The sequence below is a fragment of the Bos javanicus genome, chromosome 10 (assembly GCF_032452875.1).
Source record: "Bos javanicus breed banteng chromosome 10, ARS-OSU_banteng_1.0, whole genome shotgun sequence".
In the NCBI taxonomy this organism is placed as follows: Eukaryota; Metazoa; Chordata; class Mammalia; order Artiodactyla; family Bovidae; genus Bos; species Bos javanicus.
This window is the reverse complement of record NC_083877.1, coordinates 88221616-88242847: the sequence shown is the minus strand read 5'-3', so window position 1 is coordinate 88242847 and position 21232 is coordinate 88221616. Positions and strand designations below refer to the sequence as shown.

General features: G+C 40.7%; 1 protein-coding gene and 1 long non-coding RNA gene across 2 annotated transcripts in view; one reads left to right on the top strand and one right to left on the bottom strand.

The window, feature by feature from the left end:
- The window catches only part of TMED8 (transmembrane p24 trafficking protein family member 8), a 37252-nt gene that overhangs the window by 4957 nt on the left and 11063 nt on the right, over positions 1-21232 (top strand). Inside the window, exons 2-3 of the mRNA XM_061429584.1 lie at positions 11520-11601; positions 20246-20375. Of these exons, the coding sequence (XP_061285568.1) occupies positions 11520-11601; positions 20246-20375 (212 nt within the window). The remainder of the gene's footprint in view (positions 1-11519; positions 11602-20245; positions 20376-21232) is intronic.
- LOC133255036 (uncharacterized) lies at positions 18417-20715 on the bottom strand. The gene is made up of 2 exons (XR_009738841.1): positions 20062-20715; positions 18417-18808 (listed from the first exon to the last, which is right to left on the bottom strand). It is a non-coding gene; the product is annotated as an uncharacterized LOC133255036 (long non-coding RNA).

The window sequence follows — 21232 nt, the reverse complement described above, 5'->3', positions numbered from 1 at the left end:
ACTGGACCGCCAGGGAATTCCCTAACATTGAGTTATTCTTGAGTTTCCCGTTTCTTCTTTCTGTTCATTGTTTCCAAGACTTTGGCCTTTCAGTTACCACAGTCAGAATTTTTGCCACGTTAGAGAGTACATTCTAATGGTTATTTATTTTTTCTTTAAATTGATGTTTAAAATATTGTTTCATTCTAAATAATATTCATAATATTACTAGTTTGATGCATCAGTTTTCCTAAGACATATGAAAATAAATACCATTCAAATAAAAAACACTGTCCTAAGTACCATCCAAATTTGCAACACTTGTCCTGGTTTCTCTGTTCTCTTCTAGAAATACTTGTAGAATTGGTCTACATTTGGCTGACATAGTAAAAGCTATACTATAGAGAAATTGGCTTTTTCTTCTTTATAGTGTTCTTAACTTTACTAACTAAATTTAGGAAACCTAAAAAGCTGTGTTTGTAATTGTTTTCTTTCTCTGTAAAACAGGACTGTATCTTCAACACTTTAAACTTCTGGAAATAAACTATATTTCTTCTTTTCTTCCTTCCTGCCTCTTTAAATCCAATTACAAGTTATTTTAACAGTAGTTCTTATGTAATTTAGTGAATATCTTTAACCTTAAAAATCAAAAGCAGTATCTCTTTTCACTCTTTTCCCCTGCATATATTCAGTCTTTCAGATGCTATGGGAAGTGGCTTTTCACATATGAAAGATGCTCAGCCTAACTCATTGTGAGGAAAGTGGAAGTCGTAACTGTGTTGGGTAGTTTGATGTCTCACTGGTGATAAGGGTGTGCAGAAACAAACACTTTCATGCATTGCTGAAGGGGGTGGAAATTGGTACAAATGCTATGGAGGGCAATTTGTCAATATCTTTCAGAATTACAATATATGTCCTTATTGCCCCATTTTTTCCAGGAGTTTATCCTATAGATCACACACCTGTTTAATTAAAACAAATACAAGTTTATTATAGCATTGCTTGTAATGGTGAAAGATTGGAAAAAACATAAATGTCCATCAATAGGGAACTGGTTAAATGAATTATGGAATACACTGCCAGTGAAATATTAACCAGCTGTGGAAAGGAATGAGGAAGTTTGTTATATATAGTTACGGAAAGGTCTCTGAGATATAAGTGGAGAAAACAAAGCATGTGTTAGGATGTCTAGTGTGTTCATTATTTGTATGAAAAAATGTATATATATATTTTTTTCTTTTTATACACACACTTTTTTAATGTAAAATATCTCTGGAAGACTACACAAAACCTAATAACATTGGAGGTAGGGACTGAGATTGGAGGAAATTTTCTCTGTATACCTTTATGGTTTTTGAATTTTGAATAATGTGCATATATTACGTATTCAGAAAAACTATACACAAGTATGTTATGAGATTCTTCACTGTGTTTATTTTGTAAGTTACAGCCATTCTACATATCTCTTTTTGCTCATCAGGAACTGACTTCTGGACTTTTTTCTCTCAGATGAAATTTCTATGAAATACAGTTTGCAAATCTGCTTAGGGATTATTTTCTTACTTTTTTTAATTGAAGCATAGTTGATGTATAATACACAGATTACAGGTATACAATATAATGATTCATAATTTTTAAATGTTATACTCCATTTATAGTTATTATAAAATATTTGCTATGTTCCCCATGTTGCACAATATATCCTTGTTAGCTTATTTTATTATGTTACTCTTTAAATCCACTTCTGTCTTCCTTTGTTGTGCTGTGCTGTGCTTAGTCTCTCAGTCGTGTCTGACTCTTTTGCGACCCCACAGACTGTAGCCCACCAGGCTCCTCTGTGCGTGGGATTCTCCAGGCAAGAATACTGGAGTGGGTTGTCATGCCCTCCTCCAGGGGATCTTCCCAATCCAGGGCTCAAACCCAGGTCTCCCACATTGCAGGCAGATTCTTTACCATCTCAGCCACCAGGGAAGCCTTATTTTTGTGCTAATTTTCATTTCTGTCTTAAAGTTCAATGTTATCGAAGTATTCATTATGACTCACTACATACAGAGGCTTACACTGTTTTCCAGTGACTGACAGAAGGCAGACTTTTAAAGTTTCTGTTTTGTTTCCATTTTATTCACTAAGGTATCTTCAAACTGAAAAGGGGCGAGGCAATGCAGGTTTCTGTTTTGAGTAATGGCAGACTAGATAATTGGGGTTAGTTATCCCACTGGAGACAATTAGGAGATAATTGTTGAAATATAAATATCTGCTTAAAGATCCTGGAGATTCATTACTCAGGTAATGAATGATTATTAGACTGTGATCCATGTGAGGGCAGAGAGAGAGGGGACCGAGGATCAGAGTTCAATTTGGGGTTCTTCTCTCCTCTGAGAGGATATGCTGGACTCGTAAGTGGACAGACTGAATGACAAGACTGTGAAAGCATGTCTCTGAATTAAAGCAACAGGGATTAATCAAGTAGGGGGAAGCGTTTCTCTGGGCTAAAATCTTGAAAGGCTATGTTCTAGAAGTAAGGGTAAGTTAGAAGCAGGCCATTGCAGAGACTACAGCTCCGCTTCAGAAACATCTGAGTTCATGAAATTGGGTTAAGATTACCCCCAGTGTTAGTGCCCCCTCATTATGGAAAAAGCAAAGCCAAATCTTTTCTGAAGGGTCACTATAGTCTTCAAATTATTTTGACAAACAGTTTTGTGAGACAGTTTCTGGCATGTATCAGAAATGACCAGATGCATGAAAAGACACAATCTGAACAAAAGTCAAACAATGAGTAAAACTGGATCCACAGGAACATCAGATTTTAGAGTTACCAGATACAGACTTTAATTATATTGTAATACAATATAATTCAACTATACCATTATACTATAGTATAGTATAGTGAATATACTATTCAACTATACTTCAATTAAAAATTGTATTTACTGTGTTCAAAGAGATAAAAGAGAAGCTTGAGAAATTTGGCAGAAAATTGAAATTTATAAAAATAGAACCAATGAGCAATTCTGTAACTGAAAAATACAGATGAAAATGAAGAACTCTGTTGATAGGTCTAACAATAAGTTATTACACCTGAAGAGAGAATAGTGGACTGGAAGAAAGGTCAGAAGAAAATATGTAAAATACAACAGTGGAGAATTCAGGAAAGATGTAAGAGACGTAGAGGATGTGGTAAAAAGTCTAACATTCACACAGTCCTCCTAGAAGGTAAGGAGGTCAAGAATGGACAGAGAAATATTTGATGAGATAATGGCTGTGAATTTTCCAAAACTAATGGAATCTACAGATTCATAAAGCCTTGTATATACCCCCAAGCAGGGGTATATAAGTAACAATAGGTACACATTAAATTAAAACTGCTATAAAACCAAAGCAAAGACAAAATATTACAAGTAGCCAGAAAAAAATTACACTTTGCCTTCAAAGGAATAGTAATTAGGCTGACATCTGATTTATGCACAGAGCAATGAAAGCTAGATTATCTTTACAATACTGAAAGAAAATAACTACCAATATAGAATTTTTCTTAGTTAAAATAGTCTTCAAGAATGAAGGTGAAATAAAGATATTTTCAGGCACTTAAAAGCAGGATTTATTACCTACAGGTAACTATATTCTTTAGGCAAAATCAAAATGATTCCAGATGAAAAGGAAATTGCAGTTTAATGTCCCTCATTAACATAGATGGAAAAAGTCATTAGCAAAAGATTAGCAGACTGAATCCAGCCTTATGTATGACCAAGGTGGGGTTTTACAGAAATGCAAAGTTGTTTTAACATTTTTTTTTAAGTCAGCTGTATAATCACCATTTTTATACAGTAGAGGATTAAAATTGCCAGTTTAATAGCAGCAGAAAACAAAAAAAGTGGTAAAATTCAGCCCCTACTTATGGTTCAAAACTCTTAGGAAAGCTAGGATTAAAAGGAAACTTTCTTAATTGGATAAAGCATATCTACAAAACCCCCACAAGCAGCGTCAAACTTAATGGGGAAATCTGAAAGTTTTCCTTTTAAGATTAGGAATAGGACAAGGTTGCCCACTCTCGCCACTTGCTTTTCATCTTTTACTGAATAGCTAGAACAGTCAGGCAAGAAAGAGACTATATAAGGATTTTAAAGGAATCCTAGTGAACCTGTGGTTTGCAGACGATGACTGTTTACACAGAAAGTCCAAAAGAGTCTATAGATAATTTATCAAATTAATAAGTTTGTCCAAATTGTTGAGTACAGGACAATATGCAAAATTCCATTGAATTCATGTATACTAGCAAAGAAGTTAAAAATACATATATATGTATATATAATTTGGCATAAAGTTCAAGTACCTAGGAATAAACCTCACAAAATATATGTAAAAACTTTATGCAGAAGATTATATTATTATTGAGAGAAATTAAAGAATATCTAAGTAAATGGAAGAATGTATCATATTCGCAGTTTGGAAGACTCCATATTGTGAAGCTGTCAGTTCTCCCCAACTTGATTTATAGATAAAATGCAATCCCAATAAAAATCCTAGCAGGGTTCTGGTGGGCTTTTAGGGTGGAATTTGACAAGCTGGTTCTAAAATATATATATACAAATGAAAGGCCATAAAATTGCCAAGACACTTGAGTAAGAACAACAGATGGTAAGGTTTGTTCTATCATGTATCAAGACTTAAAAAAAATTTTATTGGACCCTCCCTAGTGGTCCAGTGGGTAAGACTCCATGCATCCACTGCCGGGGGCTCAGGTTGGATTCCTGGTCAGGGAACTAAGATCCCACATGCCACGTGGCTCTGGCAAAAGAAAACATAAATGGATTAAGGCTTTTATAGAACAGCCCACTAGGCCCTAGAAATAGAATAAGAGCCTGGAAACAAAATCTTTGATTTGCAACAAAGATTGTACTGTGGAGTAGTGGAGAAGGAATGATAAGTGTTGCTGGTAAAATGCTGGGAGGGATTGGGGGCAGGAGGAGAAGGGGATGACAGAGGAAGAGATGGCTGGACGGCATCACCAACTGGATGGACTTGCGTTTGAGTGAACTCCGGGAGTTGGTGATGGACAGGGAGGCCTGGCGTGCTGCGATTGATGGGGTCGCAAAGAGTCAGACATGACTGAGCGACTGACCTGAACTGAAGAGAAAAGAAAGGAAAAAAAAGCCAACTTCATCCTGATCTCATACACCATAAACACAAAAAAATCAACTCCAGTTGAATTGTAGATCAAAATGTGAAAAGAACCACAACAAACTCCTAGAAGATAATCTAGAATATTTTCTTGATCTCAGTGTAGGGAAAGATATCTTAAATAGGACAAAAAAACACTAATAAAGGAAAAGATGACAAATTTTGAATTAAGAACTTTGGTTCATCAAAGGACAGCATTAAGAGTAAAAAGGTAAATCACAGAGTAGAAGCATGTGTTTATAACACATATGGTTGATAAAACTTGTATAGAGATCTCATAAATAATGAAAAGAATTCAGCTCTCAGCTTTTGGCTTGGAGGAGGCCAAGGTGCGCCTTTGTTTGGTTGTCCCTGATCCAAATTCAGCTGACACCAGCTGCCTGCACGCCACAATCCCTTGTTTCTTCTTTTTGTTTGATGCATTGCTTGAATGCATCATCTTCTGTCTCTGACAGTTGTCTGCTTAGCCATCAGCTTTTATATGGCCTGTGAAGGCTTCTCTCAAAAGGTAGGCTCAGTCCCTTACCCAACTGAGGCTCTTCACAGAGACCCAGTGAGTCTGTTTTGGTCTCTGGTATCAATCCCAGATTTTGGGGAAGAGAACTGGACACTTCGAGGCAAATATTCACCCAAAAGCAATGGCCAGCATTATGTTCGTTGGTCACAGGACTGCCCCTTCAAGGCTGTGGACAGGGGAAGTTCTTTTTTAAAATAATTTTTAAAAAACATATATATTTATTTTTGGTTGTGCTGGGTCTTTGTTGCTGTACAGGTTTTCTCTAACTGTGGGAAGCGGGGACTACTCTCTAGCTGTGGCGCGGGCTTCTCATTGCAGTGGCTTTTCTTGTTGCCAAGCATGGGCTCTAGGCATGTGGGCTTCAGTACTTGTGGCACGTGGGCTCAGTAGTTGTGGCACCCAGGCTTAGTTGCTCCGCGGCATGTGGGATCTGCCCAGACCAGGGATAGAACCCATGTCTGGTGCATTGGCAGGTGGATTCTTTACCACTGAGCCACTGGGGAAGCCCTGGAGAAAGTTCTTAAGAAAGAGTTGTAAACATCTCTAATATAACATCATTCTCTATATAACAGTGAAAGAGTTGAAACAATCTGTAGCTCTAATAGTAGAGGCTTGGGGATTGGTTAAAGAAATTATGGTACAGCATATGGGATAATATGCAATATGGACCTAACAGAAGCAGAAGATATTAAGAAGAGGTGGCAAGAATACACAGAAGAACTGTACAAAAAAGAGCTTCACGACCCAGATAATCACAATGGTGTGATCACTCATCTAGAGCCAGACATCCTGGAATGTGAAGTCAAGTGGGCCTTAGGAAGCATCACTACGAACAAAGCTAGTAGAGGTGAAGGAATTCCAGTTGAGCTATTTCCAATCCTGGAAGACGATGCTGTGAAAGTGCTGCATTCGATATGCCAGCAAATTTGGAAAACTCAGCAGTGGCCACAGGACTGGAAAAGGTCTGTTTTCATTCCAATCCCAAAGAAAGGCCATGCCAAAGAATGCTCAAACTACTGCACAATTGCACTCATCTCACACGCTAGTAAAGTAATGCTCAAAATTCTCCAAGCCAGGCTTCAGCAATACGTGAACTGTGAACTTCCAGATGTTCAAGCTGGATTTAGAAAAGGCAGAGAAACCAGAGATCAAATTGCCAACATCCGCTGGATCATGGAAAAAGCAAGAGAGTTCCAAAAAAACATCTATTTCTGCTTTATTGACTATGCCAAGGCCTTTGACTGTGTGGATCACAATAAACTGTGGATAAATCTGAAAGAGATGGGAATACCAGACCACCTGACCTGCCTCTTGAGAAACCTATATGCAGGTCAGGAAGCAACAGTTAGAACTGGACATGGAACAACAGACTGGTTCCAAATAGGAAAAGGAGTACGTCAAGGCTGTATGTTGTCACCCTGCTTATTTAACTTATATGCAGAGTACATCATGAGAAACACTGGACTGGAGGAAGCACAAGCTAGAATCAAGATTGCCAGGAGAAATATCAATAACTTCAGATATGCAGATGACACCACCCTTATGGCAGAAAGTGAAGAGGAACTAAAAAGCCTCTTGATGAAAGTGAAAGAGGAGAATGAAAAAGTTGGCTTGAAGCTCAACATTCAGAAAATGAAGGTCATGGCATCTGGTCCCATCACTTTATGGGAAATAGATGGGGAAACAGTGGCAGACTTTATTTTTTGGGGCTCCAAAATCACTGCAGATGGTGACTGCAGCCATGAAATTAAAAGATGCTTACTCCTTGGAAGGAGGGTTATGACCAACCTAGATAGCATATTAAAAAGCAGGCATTACTTTGCCAACAAAGGTCCGTCTAGTCAAGGCTATGGTTTTTCCAGTGGTCATGTATGGATGTGAGAGTTGGACTGTGAAGAAGGCTAAGCGCCAAAGAATTGATGCTTTTGAACTGTGGTGTTGGAGAAGACTCTTGAGAGTCCCTTGGACTGCAAGGAGATCCAACCAGTCCATTCTAAAGGAGATCAGTCCTGGGTGTTCTGTGGAAGGAATGATGCTGAAGCTGAAACTCCAGTACTTTGGCCACCTCATGCAAAAAGTTGACTCATTGGAAAAGACTGTGATTCTGGGAGGGATTGGGGGCAGGAGGAGAAGGGGACGACAGAGGATGAGATGCCTGGATGGCAACACCGACCCGGTGGACGTGAGTTTGAGTAAACCCTGGGAGTTGGTGAGGGATAGGGAGGCCTTGCGTGCTGCAATTCATGGGGTCACAAGGAGTCGGACACGACTGAGTGACTGAACTGAACAGAACTGAAAATTATTTTTTCAGCCCCAGGAATTCCCAGGGGGTCCAGTGATTAGGACTCCATGCTTTCACTGCCAAGGGTACAGGGTTCGATCCCTGAGCAGGGAACCAAGATCCTACAATGTGACAAAAAAAAAATTTCTTTAGTCTGATTTTATTGACTCTGAAAAATTTTCGTAAATAATTTCTCTAATACTAGGTACATGTCATTTTAGAAATATAAGTATATAAACATGATTTGTATATAAATATTTATATAATATATACACATATAAATATTATATATACATTTTTATTTGTAATGAACCCTAGAATAAGAAGCTGTGAAACATTAATGGAATAGTTACTGGAAAGCTGTATTAATACCTGAGCTAGTAGGTACTGCAGTCCAACAGATGAACTCGTGGTACAAAATCGTCTATTAGAACCTATGGTTTCCATGCCCCACACAAAGTTGATGGCTGTGGATAGAGGGGGAATATATAAATATATGGATGTATACATGTATATATTTATCTATATATATATGTGTGTGTATTTCTGAAAGGACATGCACCAAAAGGTTAACAATGGTTATTTTTGTCTAGTGGGATTGTGTTTGGTTGTTTTTTTGTTTTGTTTTCTGTGTTTCCTGATTTTTCTACACTGAATAATGGATTATTTGTGTATTAAAGTCTGGAAGGGTAACTGAAAAATGTTTTCTACCTGTATTTAAGTCGTTATACAATGAGCAAAGCATGTGTTTATGTCATTTCAACTCCCTGTGCTGTGCTCAGTCGATCAGTCGTGTCCGACTCTTTGTGACCCCCTGGACTGTAGCCCGCCAGGACAGAATTCCTGTCCGTGGAATTCTCCAGGCAAGACTGCTGGAGTGGGTAGCCTATCCCTTCTCCTGGGGATCTTCCCAACCCAGGAATCAAACTAGGTTCTTCTGCATTGCAGGCAGATTCTTTACCAGCTGAGCTACCAGAGAAGCCCTTAAACAACCTAATTTAAAATAGATAATATGGATACTTAAAGTTCTGTATTTAAGTTAAAAATTTTCCAAAAATCTGTTTCAAAAATAGAGCCTAGGAGAAGCTAAGCTTGGAATAAGTTTATTTTTATAAGCCCTTGGAGATCTCGATTGATTTAGGCCAATGGGATAAGTTTGCAGTTAAAAAAAAAATAAATCTAGAGCCCAGTTAATACATTACATCAAGAAATGCCGTGTCCTTATTAAGAGATGATTGTGTCGATGTACTCTGCATGGTTTAGAACACATCTGGAAGAGTTGTCCATTTTAGCTCTTTACTTGCAGCGGAACAAAGAGAAACAAGATGAGGCCGGCAGCATCAGAGGTTGTCTGAGGGATGATGGAGAGAACTAGAGGTGGTTGGCCAGGGAAGGAACTTGCAGGAAATGTGATAGCAGTCTGTAAATATTTGAAAGGATATTGTGGGGAGTAGCGATCGAAGAGCAGAATTTATTAGGAAGCAAATTTTACTTAGGTCAACATAGGAAAGAGCTTTCTAGTCTCATTATCTCTCGGTGAAAAGGGCCTCTTCACAGATGGCTGGACCCTGGGGAACAGACTGGGGACCCTGGGGATTTTTGTCTTAGACCCAGTTCCTTTGTGGAGAGGTGTGAGAAAACCTCAGTCCTCCTCCTGTGTTTCTCCTTTCCTCTGTTGCGCTCCCACGTTCCCAACACTTCTAATCCTAGGTGTATGGAGTACTTGCCCATGCACTGAGCAGTTCTGCAACACCACCTGGGTGTCCTACAGTTGAACTCAGTGTTAAACACGCTCTGCCTGGAGATAGTGTCAGACCCCAGTCGTTGAGGGCTTAGTCCTACAGAACTGCTCCCGCCCCGCTTCAAATGCCAAACAGCAGTAGTAGGTCCCCAGGTTACCCACAACTTCCATCAGACGTGATTACAGACTAGAGGCTCCCACGACCTCCTCCCCCTTGGATTTGATTATTTGCTAGAACAAGTCAGAGAACTCAAGGAAACACTTAGGTTTACCAGTTTATTAAAAGTTATGGCAAAGGTTACAGATGAACAGTCAGATACAGAGGGCGAGGTCTGGGAGGGTCCCAAACAGAGGAGCTCCTGTCCCCGTGAAGCTGGGGTGGGTCACCCTTCTGGTATGGAGACATGCTCACTGAACTGGCAGCTCTCCAAAGCCAGTACTTTTGGGATTTTAATGGGGGCTTCATAATGTAAGTGGGATCCATCACTGACTCCATCTCCAGTCCCTCTCCTCTCTCAGGAGAGTGGATGGTGGGGCTGAAAATCCCAAGTTTCTAACCATGGCTTCTTTCTGGCTACCAGCCCCCATCCAGGAGCCCAAGAGTCACCTTATTAGAACAGGAGACCCTTATCACCCAGGAAACTCCACAAGATTAAGGAACTCCGTGTCAGGAACCAAAGTCAAAGACCAAGTATTAGAACAAAAGGTAACTCCTAGTGCTCTAATCACTTAGGGAATTGAAAGGTTTTAGTTCTGTGCCAGAACTAGGGGCAGAAACTAGTATGTATGTACATATATAAAAAATATGTATGTATTTTCTATTATCTCACAGGAAATTTGGTCGCAAAAGCTCTAAGGTCTTTCCACTTATGAATTGACAAAAAAAAAAAAAAAACCAAAGAACAAAAAACTGATCCTATTCATATACAAAAAAAAAAAAAAAGACAAAAGTTGAATCACAAATATTTGCTTGTCATTTATACTTTTATATTGCTACCAAACTCTGAAATTTTCAGTGTTTGAGGTTTACGTCAGTGAGTTGTATTTTATATTGAGAAGTGAACTTTGGGCTTCAGTTTCTTGCTGTCTTTACTAGAGGAGGTTCACCAGGGGTTATCTAAACACACTGAAGCAAACGCTTTTCTGAGTGCTCACAGAAAGGCTAAATGAACACACCGTACAGCTTGGTAGCGCCTAATGGTTGCGGTTAATCGCCTGGGCTTGCATCCTCTCTCTGTGTTTTCCTTTGCTTGCTTGCAAAGTGCATCCACCGTAGGCTTTTTGTGAACCGCGTCTTCATGGCATATTTCACATATGTTTTCCTTGAGGATGCCCAGCAGCTACTCAGTAAGTCATTGGTGAGTGAGTACATGGATGAAATGACAAAAGCCCTTTACCTTATCCTGAATACACCGATGTGAGCTGGTCGAATGTAGAGGTGGCAGTCTCTGCTTTGGCACTGAATTCCAGTTCATTTCACTCTACATTCCATTCTGTCCTTTATGTTCTACCTAATTTAACCATTTGATGTCTGTGAAATGGGATCCTTCAATTAGGATTAATTTTGTGGGGACTTGTTTTGGGAAATGACTTTTTTTTTTTTTAATGAGTGGGTTATAATGGTCTTGAGAATTCTTAGATATGAAGACTTGAGTGATTTATGTACTGGGCCTCCCAGAGTATAAAGTTTGTGCCTGGAATATTTTTAGAAAGAGCAAGTTAGATGAAACTGCCAGGTTTTTTTTTTTTTTTTTTAAAGACATAAGATAATTTTGATTGTGTTCCCTCTCAAGTATTGAATTTTTCTTCCCATGATTTTCCAGAGGATGAAGATGTAGAAAACACCAAGGTCACCTCTGTAGCAGCTTCTGCCTCTGATCCAGAGCCCGATTCGTCACCCTACAGGTAGGGACCACAACTACTTTGGATATTATGCTTCTTGGGGTTTTATCTTCTGAGGTTGTAATTGATGAAAAAAGTAAACAGCGACTTCAAGGGGGAAGACAAGTTGAAGTAAAGAGCATGAAATGTTTTGTCATTAATTAATCAATCCTTAAGCATGTTAGGGCTTCCTCAGTGGCTCAGCCGTAAGGAATCTGTCTGCAGTGCAGGAGACTTGCAGGAGACTTGCAGGAGATACTGGTTTGATCCCTGGCTCGGGAAGATCCCCTGCAGGAGGAACTGGCAACTCCATCCAGTATGCTTTCCAGAAGAATCCCATGAACAGAGGAGCCTGGCGGGCCACAGTCCATAGGATTGCAAAGAGTCAGACATGACTGAGCGACTGAACAACAACAAAGTGTGTTTAGGGGCAATGTCAGGTCTATCTCAGGTTATAAAATTTTCTTTTACTCTCAGAGAATAAAACTGTAACAAATAGTGCAGTATCTTCATTTATCTCCTCTTGAAGACCAGGTTCAAATGTTAAAACATTTAGAAACAGATTTAGACTTTCAAGAGAGTGTGTGTTTGGTTTTTACCCATAAAATTCACACACACACAGAAGTACAGCATTGGAGGCAGATTTTCATTGTGTAATTTTCAGATTAAATCATAGTGATGATCTTCAGATTGTCATTCTTAATTTCCCACTCCACCCATCTCATTCACCTGCCATTACTGGTATCAGAGTATATAGCAGAAAGGGAATAGTAGTACTGAGTCCTGAAATAAGTGGAAGCCTCACAACATTATTGGAATGATTAATGAAAAACCGTGCTGTGCAGGTGGGTATTACAGTCCAGCTGATCAGCTCATGGTATAGTACTGGCCAGTGGAATCTGTGGTCTCCATGCCCCCCCCAAAGTTAACAGCTTGGGGTGGGGGAACGTCAGGTTTTTTTTTTTTTTTCTTGGCCACACCACATGGCATGCAGGATCTTAGTTCCTCGACCAGGGATTGAACCTTAGTCCCCTGTAGTAGACATGTGGAATCTTAACCACTGGGCCACCAGGGAAGCCCCCCCATGATTTTTTAAAAATATTATTTCTTAAGTAGAAATTCTTTCTTCCTACCTTTGTATATGAAATAAAACTTTTTCCTCCAGAATTCAGACAATGGAAGATAATAATGATTACTGTAATTATAATAGAGTTGGTGATAATAATATAATAGCCACATTTTTTTTAATGTCTGTCTGTAATAATGATGATAAAATCTTGTGAGTTAGTTGCTCAGTCGTATCCAGCTCTTTGCGATCCCATGGACTGTAGCCTGCCAGGCTCTTCTGTTTGGAATTCTCCAGGCAAGAATACTGGAGTGGGTTGCCATTTCCTTCTTCAGAGGATCTTCCTGACCCAGGGATTGAACTCAGGGCTCCTGCATTGCAGGTGGATTCTTTACCATCTGAGCCACCAAGGAAGCCCCAAATAAAATCTTACTTTTATCCAATATTTGTTTGCTCAGTATTGAATTAGGTGTTTAAATGTGTTATCTAATTTAATCCTTATAAGAAACCTAATGAAATAAGTATTTTTTTTAAGATGAGGAAAATTAAACAGTGAATGTAGTAATTTGCCCAAGTTCACACAGCTTTAGTTTTGCTTGCTCTAAAACTTATTCTCGTAAGTAGCAATATAAGGGTTCTGAGTTCTATGCTTAGAGCTACTCAGTTCAGTTCAGTCACTCAGTTGAGTCCAACTCTTTGCAACCCCATGAACCACAGCACGCCAGGCCTCCCTGTCCATCACCAACTCCCGGAGTCCACCCAAACCCATGTCCATTGAGTCGGTGATGCCTTCCAACCATTTCATCCTCTGTCGTCCGTTTCTCCTCCTGCCCTCAATCTTTCCCAGCATCAGGGTCCTTTCAAATGAGTCAGCTCTTCGCATCAGGTGGCCAAAGTATTGGAGTTTCAGCTTCAACATCAGTCCTACCAATGAACACACAGGACTGATCTCCTTTAGGATGGACTGGTTGGATCTCCTTTCAGTCCAACGGACTCTCGAGTCTTCTCCAACACCACAGTTCAAAAGCATCAATTCTTCGGTGCTCAGTTTTCTTTATAGTCCAACTCTCACATCCATACATGACCGCTGGAAAAAGCATAGCCTTGACTAGACAGACCTTTGTTGACAAAGTAATGTATCTGCTTTTTTTTTTTTTTTCTGCACCATCCTGTGGTTTATTATTTTTTTAAATATAAATTTATTTATTTAAATTAGAGGCTAATTACTTTACAATATTGTATTGGTTTTGCCATACATCAACATGAATCCGCCACGGGTGTACATGTGTTCTCCATCCAGAACCCCTCTCCCACCTCCCTCCCCATACCATCCCTCTGGGTCATCCCAGTGCACCAGCCCTGAGCATCCTGTATAATGCATCGAACCTGGACTGGCGATTCGTTTCACTGTCTCTGCTTTTTAATATGGTGTCTAGGTTGGTCATAACTTTCCTTCCAAGGAGTAAGCGTCTTTAAATTTCATGGCTGCAGTCACCATCTGCAGTGATTTTGGAGCCCAAAAAAGTCTGACACTGTTTCCCCATCCATTTGCCATGAAGTGATGGGACCGGATGCCATGATCTTAGTCTTCTGAATGTTGAGCTTTAAGCCAACTTTTTCACTCTCCTCTTTGACTTTCATCAAGAGCCTCTTTAGTTCTTCTTCACTTTCTGCCATAAGGATGGTGTCATCTGCATATCTGAAGTTATTGATATTTCTCCCAGGCAGTCTTGATTCTAGCTTGTGCTTCCTCCAGCCCAGCGTTTCTCATGATGTACTCAGCATATAAGTTAAATAAGCAGGGTGACAATATACAGCCTTTATGTACTCCTTTTCCTATTCGGAACCAGTGTGTTGTTCCATGTCCAGTTCTGACTGTTGCTTCCCGACCTGCGTACAGGTTTCTGAAGAGGCAGGTCAGGTGGTCTGATATTCCCATCTCTTTCAGAATTTTCCACAGTTTATTGTGATTCACACAGTCAAAGGCTTTGGCATAGTCAATAAAGCAGAAATAGATGTTTTTTTGGAACTCTCTTGCTTTTTCCATGATCCAGCGGATGTTGGCAATTTGATCTCTGGTTTCTCTGCCTTTTCTAAATCCAGCTTGAACATCTGGAAATTCACGGTTCACGTATTGCTGAAGCCTGGCTTGGAGAATTTTGAGCATTACTTTACTAGCGTGTGAGATGAGTGCAATTGTGCAGTAGTTTGAGCATTCTTTGGCATGGCCTTTCTTTGGGATTGGAATGAAAACTGACCTTTTCCAGTCCTGTGGCCACTGCTGAGTTTTCCAAATTTGCTGGCATATTGAGTGCAGCACTTTCACAGTATTATCTTTCAGGATTTGAAATAGCTCAACTGGAATTCCATCACCTCCACTAGCTTTGTTCGTAGTGATGCTTCCTAAGGCCCACTTGACTTCACATTCCAGGATATCTGGCTCTAGGTGAGTGATCACACCATCGTAATTATCTGGGTTGTGAAGATCTTTTTTGTATAGTTCTTCTGTGTATTTTTGCCACCTGTTTTTAATATCTCCTGCTTCTGTTAGGTCCCTACCATTTCTGTTCTTTATTGAGCCCATCTTTGCATGAAATGTTCCCTTGGTATCTCTGAATTTTTTAAGAGATCTCTAATCTTTCCCATTCTGTTGTTTTCCTATATTTCTTTGCACTGATCACTGAGGAAGGCTTTCTTATCTCTCCTTGCTATTCTTTGGAACTTTGCATTCAAATGGGTATATCTTTCCTTTTCTCCTTTGCTTTTCACTTCCCTTCTTTTCACAGCTATTTGTAAGGCCTCCTCAGACAGCCATTCTGCTGTTTTGAATTTCTTTTTCCTGGGGATGGTCTTGATCCCTGTCTCCTGTACAATGTCACGACCCTCCGTCCATCGTTCATCAGGCACTCTGTCTGTTAGAACTACCAGGTTATTACATATAAGGATCCTTTTGGAAGACATAGTCTCCTCAAGGCACTGATTGAAAAAAAGTGAAAAAAGTGTTTGTCGCTCAGTCGTGTGTGACTCTTTGCGAACCGATAGACTGTAGCCTTCTAGGGTCCTCTGTCCATAGAGTTCTTCAAGCAAGAATACTCGAATGGGTTGCCATGCCCTTCTCCAGGGGATCTCCCCAACCCAGGGGTTGAACCCAGGTCTCCAACATTGCAGGCAGATTCTTTACCACTGAGCCACCCGAGAAAGAGATAGTTCATATTCTCAGCAAATCCCCTGAGGAGAATGTCCTCTGTCCTTCCATTTTCCTTCTCCCACCTTTGTTCTGCGCATGTTGATTTGTAGGATCCTTGGGGAATGGCTTTTGGTACAGAACTGATTTCTTTTTCTTCTTAAGAGTAAATGAATATTTTGAGTGAAGAATATAGAATATTCTTAGAAAAAGGGAGATACATTGTTCAAGTTTTTTTTTCTAAAATCTAGTGTGTGAAGAAAAAAAATCCAGCGAGTATGATGCCTGAAGGCTGGTGTTTGTGTTTTTTGTATTTTCGCAATGGAAATGGCATAGCTCTATCTTTTCTAGTGAGGCTGGCTGGCTGACCTGGCTCTCCCTCCCTTCGGGATGGCCTCCCTGCTCTGGGTTAGCATAAACCAGAAGGCTTACAGTGGGTGTTTTTCCCTTACCTGGTTCATCATCAGCATCAAGTGATTTGCAATTTATTTTTCCCCAGATACCCTTCACTAATTCTTTAGAGCATAAAATGCTAATGTGAATATTAAATTTATGTAGCTGTTGCCTGTCCTGTCTAAAATATTTTTCTAAATAAGCAGAACTGTATTTGTGCAAAGTAACATACACAAAGGCAAAGGAGAGATTAGATTTTAGGGCCATACACAGTAAGCTCGGGCTGATGGTCAGATTAACTGTGTGTTCTCACATTCTGAATAGTCCTCTTTTGTTCCCAAACGAAAGTTAACTCACTCATTTAATCACTCAACAGGTTATTTGTTGAGAGCCCACTATTACCTGGCAGTGTTCTAGGCACTGAAGACACCATAAATGAACCAACAATCCAAGTCCCTGGTCTCATGCCGCTCATATTCTAGTGGGGGAGGCAGATGGAAAAAAAGTGAACATTGTATTTCATAGAATCTAAATTGTCATCAACTATAAGATGCAAAGAGTCGGACATGACTGAGCGACTGATCTGATCCGATAAGATGTACTGTTATTTTATATACCACCAAGAAAGGAAAGAATGCCCAAGATAGGCTAATAAGAGACTCCCCAACACACATGAAACTGGGACCCCCAAAACCTGCACCTTCAGTGAGAAGAGAAACAAAGAAAGAGATCGTTCGACACAGAAAAGGACCTGAGGGGCAACTTGAATGTCTCCGCCTTGGCACTGAGCGAGAGGAGGAAAAAACTCCTCCCCTGAGAGTATGAGCCAGAAGTCTGTTGTCTGAACTCATTCTGCCAGTGTGATCTAAACAAAACTCTCAGACACAACTCAATTCAAGTCGCCTCAGTTGGTGGCATTCCCAGGCCCTGGCAGGGATTCCATGTCATTCCAGGCCCCAGACTGTTTTAAGACAGCAGCAGTTTTTAGGACATCCTGTATATCAGCTGTATTAAAGTCAGAAAACAAAAATGTGTCTTGCAATCAACAAAAATATGGTACATAGTACATCAGGCAGTCATAAGTGCAGGGTAGAAAAATAAAGCAGGGTAAGGGTGTAAAGAGTGATGGGCCAGGGAGAGGAAGCATCCCCAAAAGCAATGGATGAGCAGAAGGGAAGAAGGAGGGAAGCAAGCCCTGAGAAACTGGGGGAGGAGGATTCCAGCTGAGGCCATGTTGTTGTTTTTGTTTAGTCGCTAAGTCGTCTGACCCTTCGCGACCCCGTGGACTGTGGCCGGTCAGGCTCCTCTGTCCATGGGATTCTCCGGGCAAGAACACTGGCGTGGTTAGCCATTTCCTTCTCCAGGGGATCTTCCCAACCCAGGGAGCAAATGCCCATTTCCCGCATTGGCAGGTGGAGGCCATAGCACACCCCAGTGTCCTTAGGTGAGGGAGAGTGAGGTGTTTGAGGACTCAGGAGAGTGAAGAAGCCATTGTGACTGGAGTGGACTGGGGAAGGCAAGAGATCATTCTAGGAGATAAAATCAGAGTGCAGAGGGCCTTAGGGTTCCACGGGACAGGCTCGGCTGTGGACGTTGCGCATGCAGAGGGAGAAAGACCCAGTCCCTGCCATCAAGCTCACCTCCTCATAGAGGAGACAGTTAATAAGTAGTGTCAAGGAACCAAATTGGACTCTCATTTCTGGGTTTAAGAGAATAAAATAGACTCACAGCCTAGACCAATTTACACTTTACACGGGATAATCAACCGCAGCTCTGATCTTCGTAGTAACTGCCCCTTGTTTGTTTTGAGGTAAGTTTAAGTGACTTAGATATTGTAAACGATGGCTCTGTTTTATCTGAGGAAGAGCTGATTTATAAACTAGAAGTGATTTTTCTTGTTTATGTTCAGAAAGAAAGAAGAAAAGAAACTAATGAACTCCAAAGTAAACCCTCTGTTTCCCCATGCAGTTTATAGTATTGGTTCCCAGTTGTTCACTCAGCCTTTCTGAGGACATGGGCGATACCCTAAAGCAGCAGCTCTCAAAACTTTACACTCTTAGAAATTATTGAGGACCTTAAAGAATTTTTATTTATGTGACTTATATCTATCAATGTTCACCATACTAGAAATTAAACCTGCAAAATTAAAAAAAATCATTCATTCATTTAAAATAACAATAAGGAATTCACTACATGTTAATATTAATAACTTGGCTTTAATGAAAAACAACTAGTTTTCAAAGAAAAATAGTTCAGTGAGAAGAGAGATGCTGTAAATCTCTTTGAAGTGAAGTTGCTCAGTCGTGTCCAACTCTTTGCGACCCCATGGATTGTAGCCTACCAGGTTTCTCCATCCATGGGATTTTCCAGGCAAGAGTACTCGAGCGGGTTGCCAATTCCTTCTCCAGGGGATCTTCCCAACCCAGGGATCGAACCTGGGTCTCCCGCGATGTAGGTAGATGCTTTTACCATCTGAGCCACCAGGGAAGTCTTTAATGTCTGCATTAACAAAAGACAGTTGGATTCTCAGGTCCGCTTCTGTGTCCATTCTGTTGTGATATCATATGTCAGGTAGTGTCTGGAAAATGCTTAACAAGATGAAAAAAGGCAAACAATATTTTAGAATTATTATGAAAGGGTTTGACTTCACACACTGCCCTGAAAGAGGAGTCTTAAGGATGCCAGCGGTCCCCAGACTGTACTTTGATAACTGCTTCTCTAAAGACTCCACCCCACATTTTGATGGCAACAGATTTTCAAGAGGCCTGGGATATTGCACTACAGCCCTGGCATTTAACTCCACTTTTCTAGTCTCTCTGAATCCAGAAGAAATGGAAGAGAGAATATGTTATCCCTTGCTTCTTTAAAATTAGCTATTAGAATAGTTGTATCTGAAGTCATTGGAAGAGTAGATTAATATGCTTTAAAAAGGAAAAAAAGTGGGCTTCCCTGGTGGCTCAGTGGTAAAGAATCTGAGTGCCAATGCAGGAGACACAGGCTCGAAACCTGATCTGGGAAGATCCCACTTGCCTTGGAGCAACTAAGTCCCTGTGCCATAGCTACTGAGCTTGCGCTCTAGAGCCTGGGAGCCCCAGCTGCTGAGCTCACGAGCAGCAACCACTGAAGGCCTTGCACATCCCGAGCCCGTGCTCCACAAGAGAAGCCACCGTAATGTGGAGCCCACACACCACCACTAGAGAATAGCTAGAGAAAAGCCCGCGCAGCAACAAAGACCCAGCACAACCAAAACTAAATTTAAGAAAGAAGTATAAAAGATCATACTTTTTTTAAAAGAGGAAAAAAAAGTGGTTGCCTTGCTTTTATCACCCGTGAACTGGCTGTGCGCTGAGTAGCAGTGATAAGACATGAATGGAAACACTGAACTGCTCCTGGGATAGCAGGGGAGAGCCTTGCCTTGCTAATCAGTCTACACTTCCTTTCTATTGTGATCAGTTTCAGGCTTGGGCGGGGCCTCCTCCCTTTACTTCTAAGGGCAGCTTTCCGTGTAGAACAGAACCGGGATTCCAGCCCCTCTTTTGTTGAAGTTCTGCTTGGAGCAAATGGCATGGGTCCCAGAGTGGGGAATAAAAGCCAGACCTGCAGTCCACCTTAGACAACTGACCCGTGTATTTACTATGGTTCTCGGGTCCTGGGACCTGGCATTGTCCGTCCTGGGTCCTCACATGGTATCACTGCTTTACTGTGGGGCCATTTCAGCCCAGGGCGTTGGTCAGCTGAAATGACGGTGGACCTAAATGCCAGAGGAAAGCAGGGGTTGGGGGTGCCCTTTGAAGGCTTTTTTTTTTCCCTTTCATTCTGAGTTTCTCCAAGACTACTGTACCTTTTAGAAGAGTCCTTGAGGGGAATTCCTGGGCAGTCCAGTGGTTAGGTCTCCATCCATGTTGTCACTGCCACGGACCTGGTTCAGTCCCTGGTCGGAGAACTAAGATTCCAGAAGCCACATAGATCAGCCAAAAAAAAAAAAAAAAGAGTCCATGAATTGACATGCTGTCTTCTTCTGGGAGGTCACAGATGGTGTCTCCAGTGACAGAGGATGCCACAGAAGATAAGCAGAAGGCCGCCCATGCCGGGGAGGCCCAGGCCTCGGTGGAACAGGAATTGCTGTCTGCTGACCAGACCCAGATCCTCAGCAAGGTCGGGAGCACGTTCTTTCTCTCTGAAAAGCACAAGTTTGGATGCGTTTGGATAGACTGGAATTAGAAAGCACTGCCATCTCACGCTTAGTTACGTGGGGAACAATCGTGTGTATTGTCCCCAGGTCCCTCACTGTACTAGCACCCAGTAAGCATCTGTTCAAGAAATGAAGGGTTATAATGAATGTTCACATGTTGTCTAAAATCCTCTCCATCTGAGGAGCCCTTAACCATTGAATTATGTATTAGTCTCAGCTTTCTTGTGGTAGATCTACTTGGGACTTATGGTAAAGATTCCATAGAAGTGGTACTGATAGCAGTGGTCTCCCTGCCTTGGAGGGAAGAGTTGTTCGTATCATTATTAACATATACATTATGTATAATGTATACATATATACAGAATACATTATATATAATATATACATATTAACATATACAGAAGAACAAATGGTGTTGGTGTCAGTAAAGACAATTCCAGGCATTATAATTACATTCGTATAATGCTTTATAGTTTACAAAGCCTTTTTATCCAACAACACTTCATTTACCCCTGAGAACAGCACCGTGAGACAGGTACTACTACTATGTTGCTACTTTACAAATGAGGAAACTGTGGTTAAGAGCTGGTATTGACTTTACTTTGCAGAATAAGTTGCAAGCTAAATCTTTGTTTAACCTTCTGGAAAAGGAAGGACTCATTTAAGGAAGTTAGTCAAAGTCTGGTTTAACTCATTTAATAGTGGTGATAAGAGCTGAAGGACTCTCTAGAAACAGATATTATGAGAATATAATCTGGGAGGATTACTGCATCCATGTATTCATTCATTCATTCATTTCTTGCAAATGTCATTCTGACAC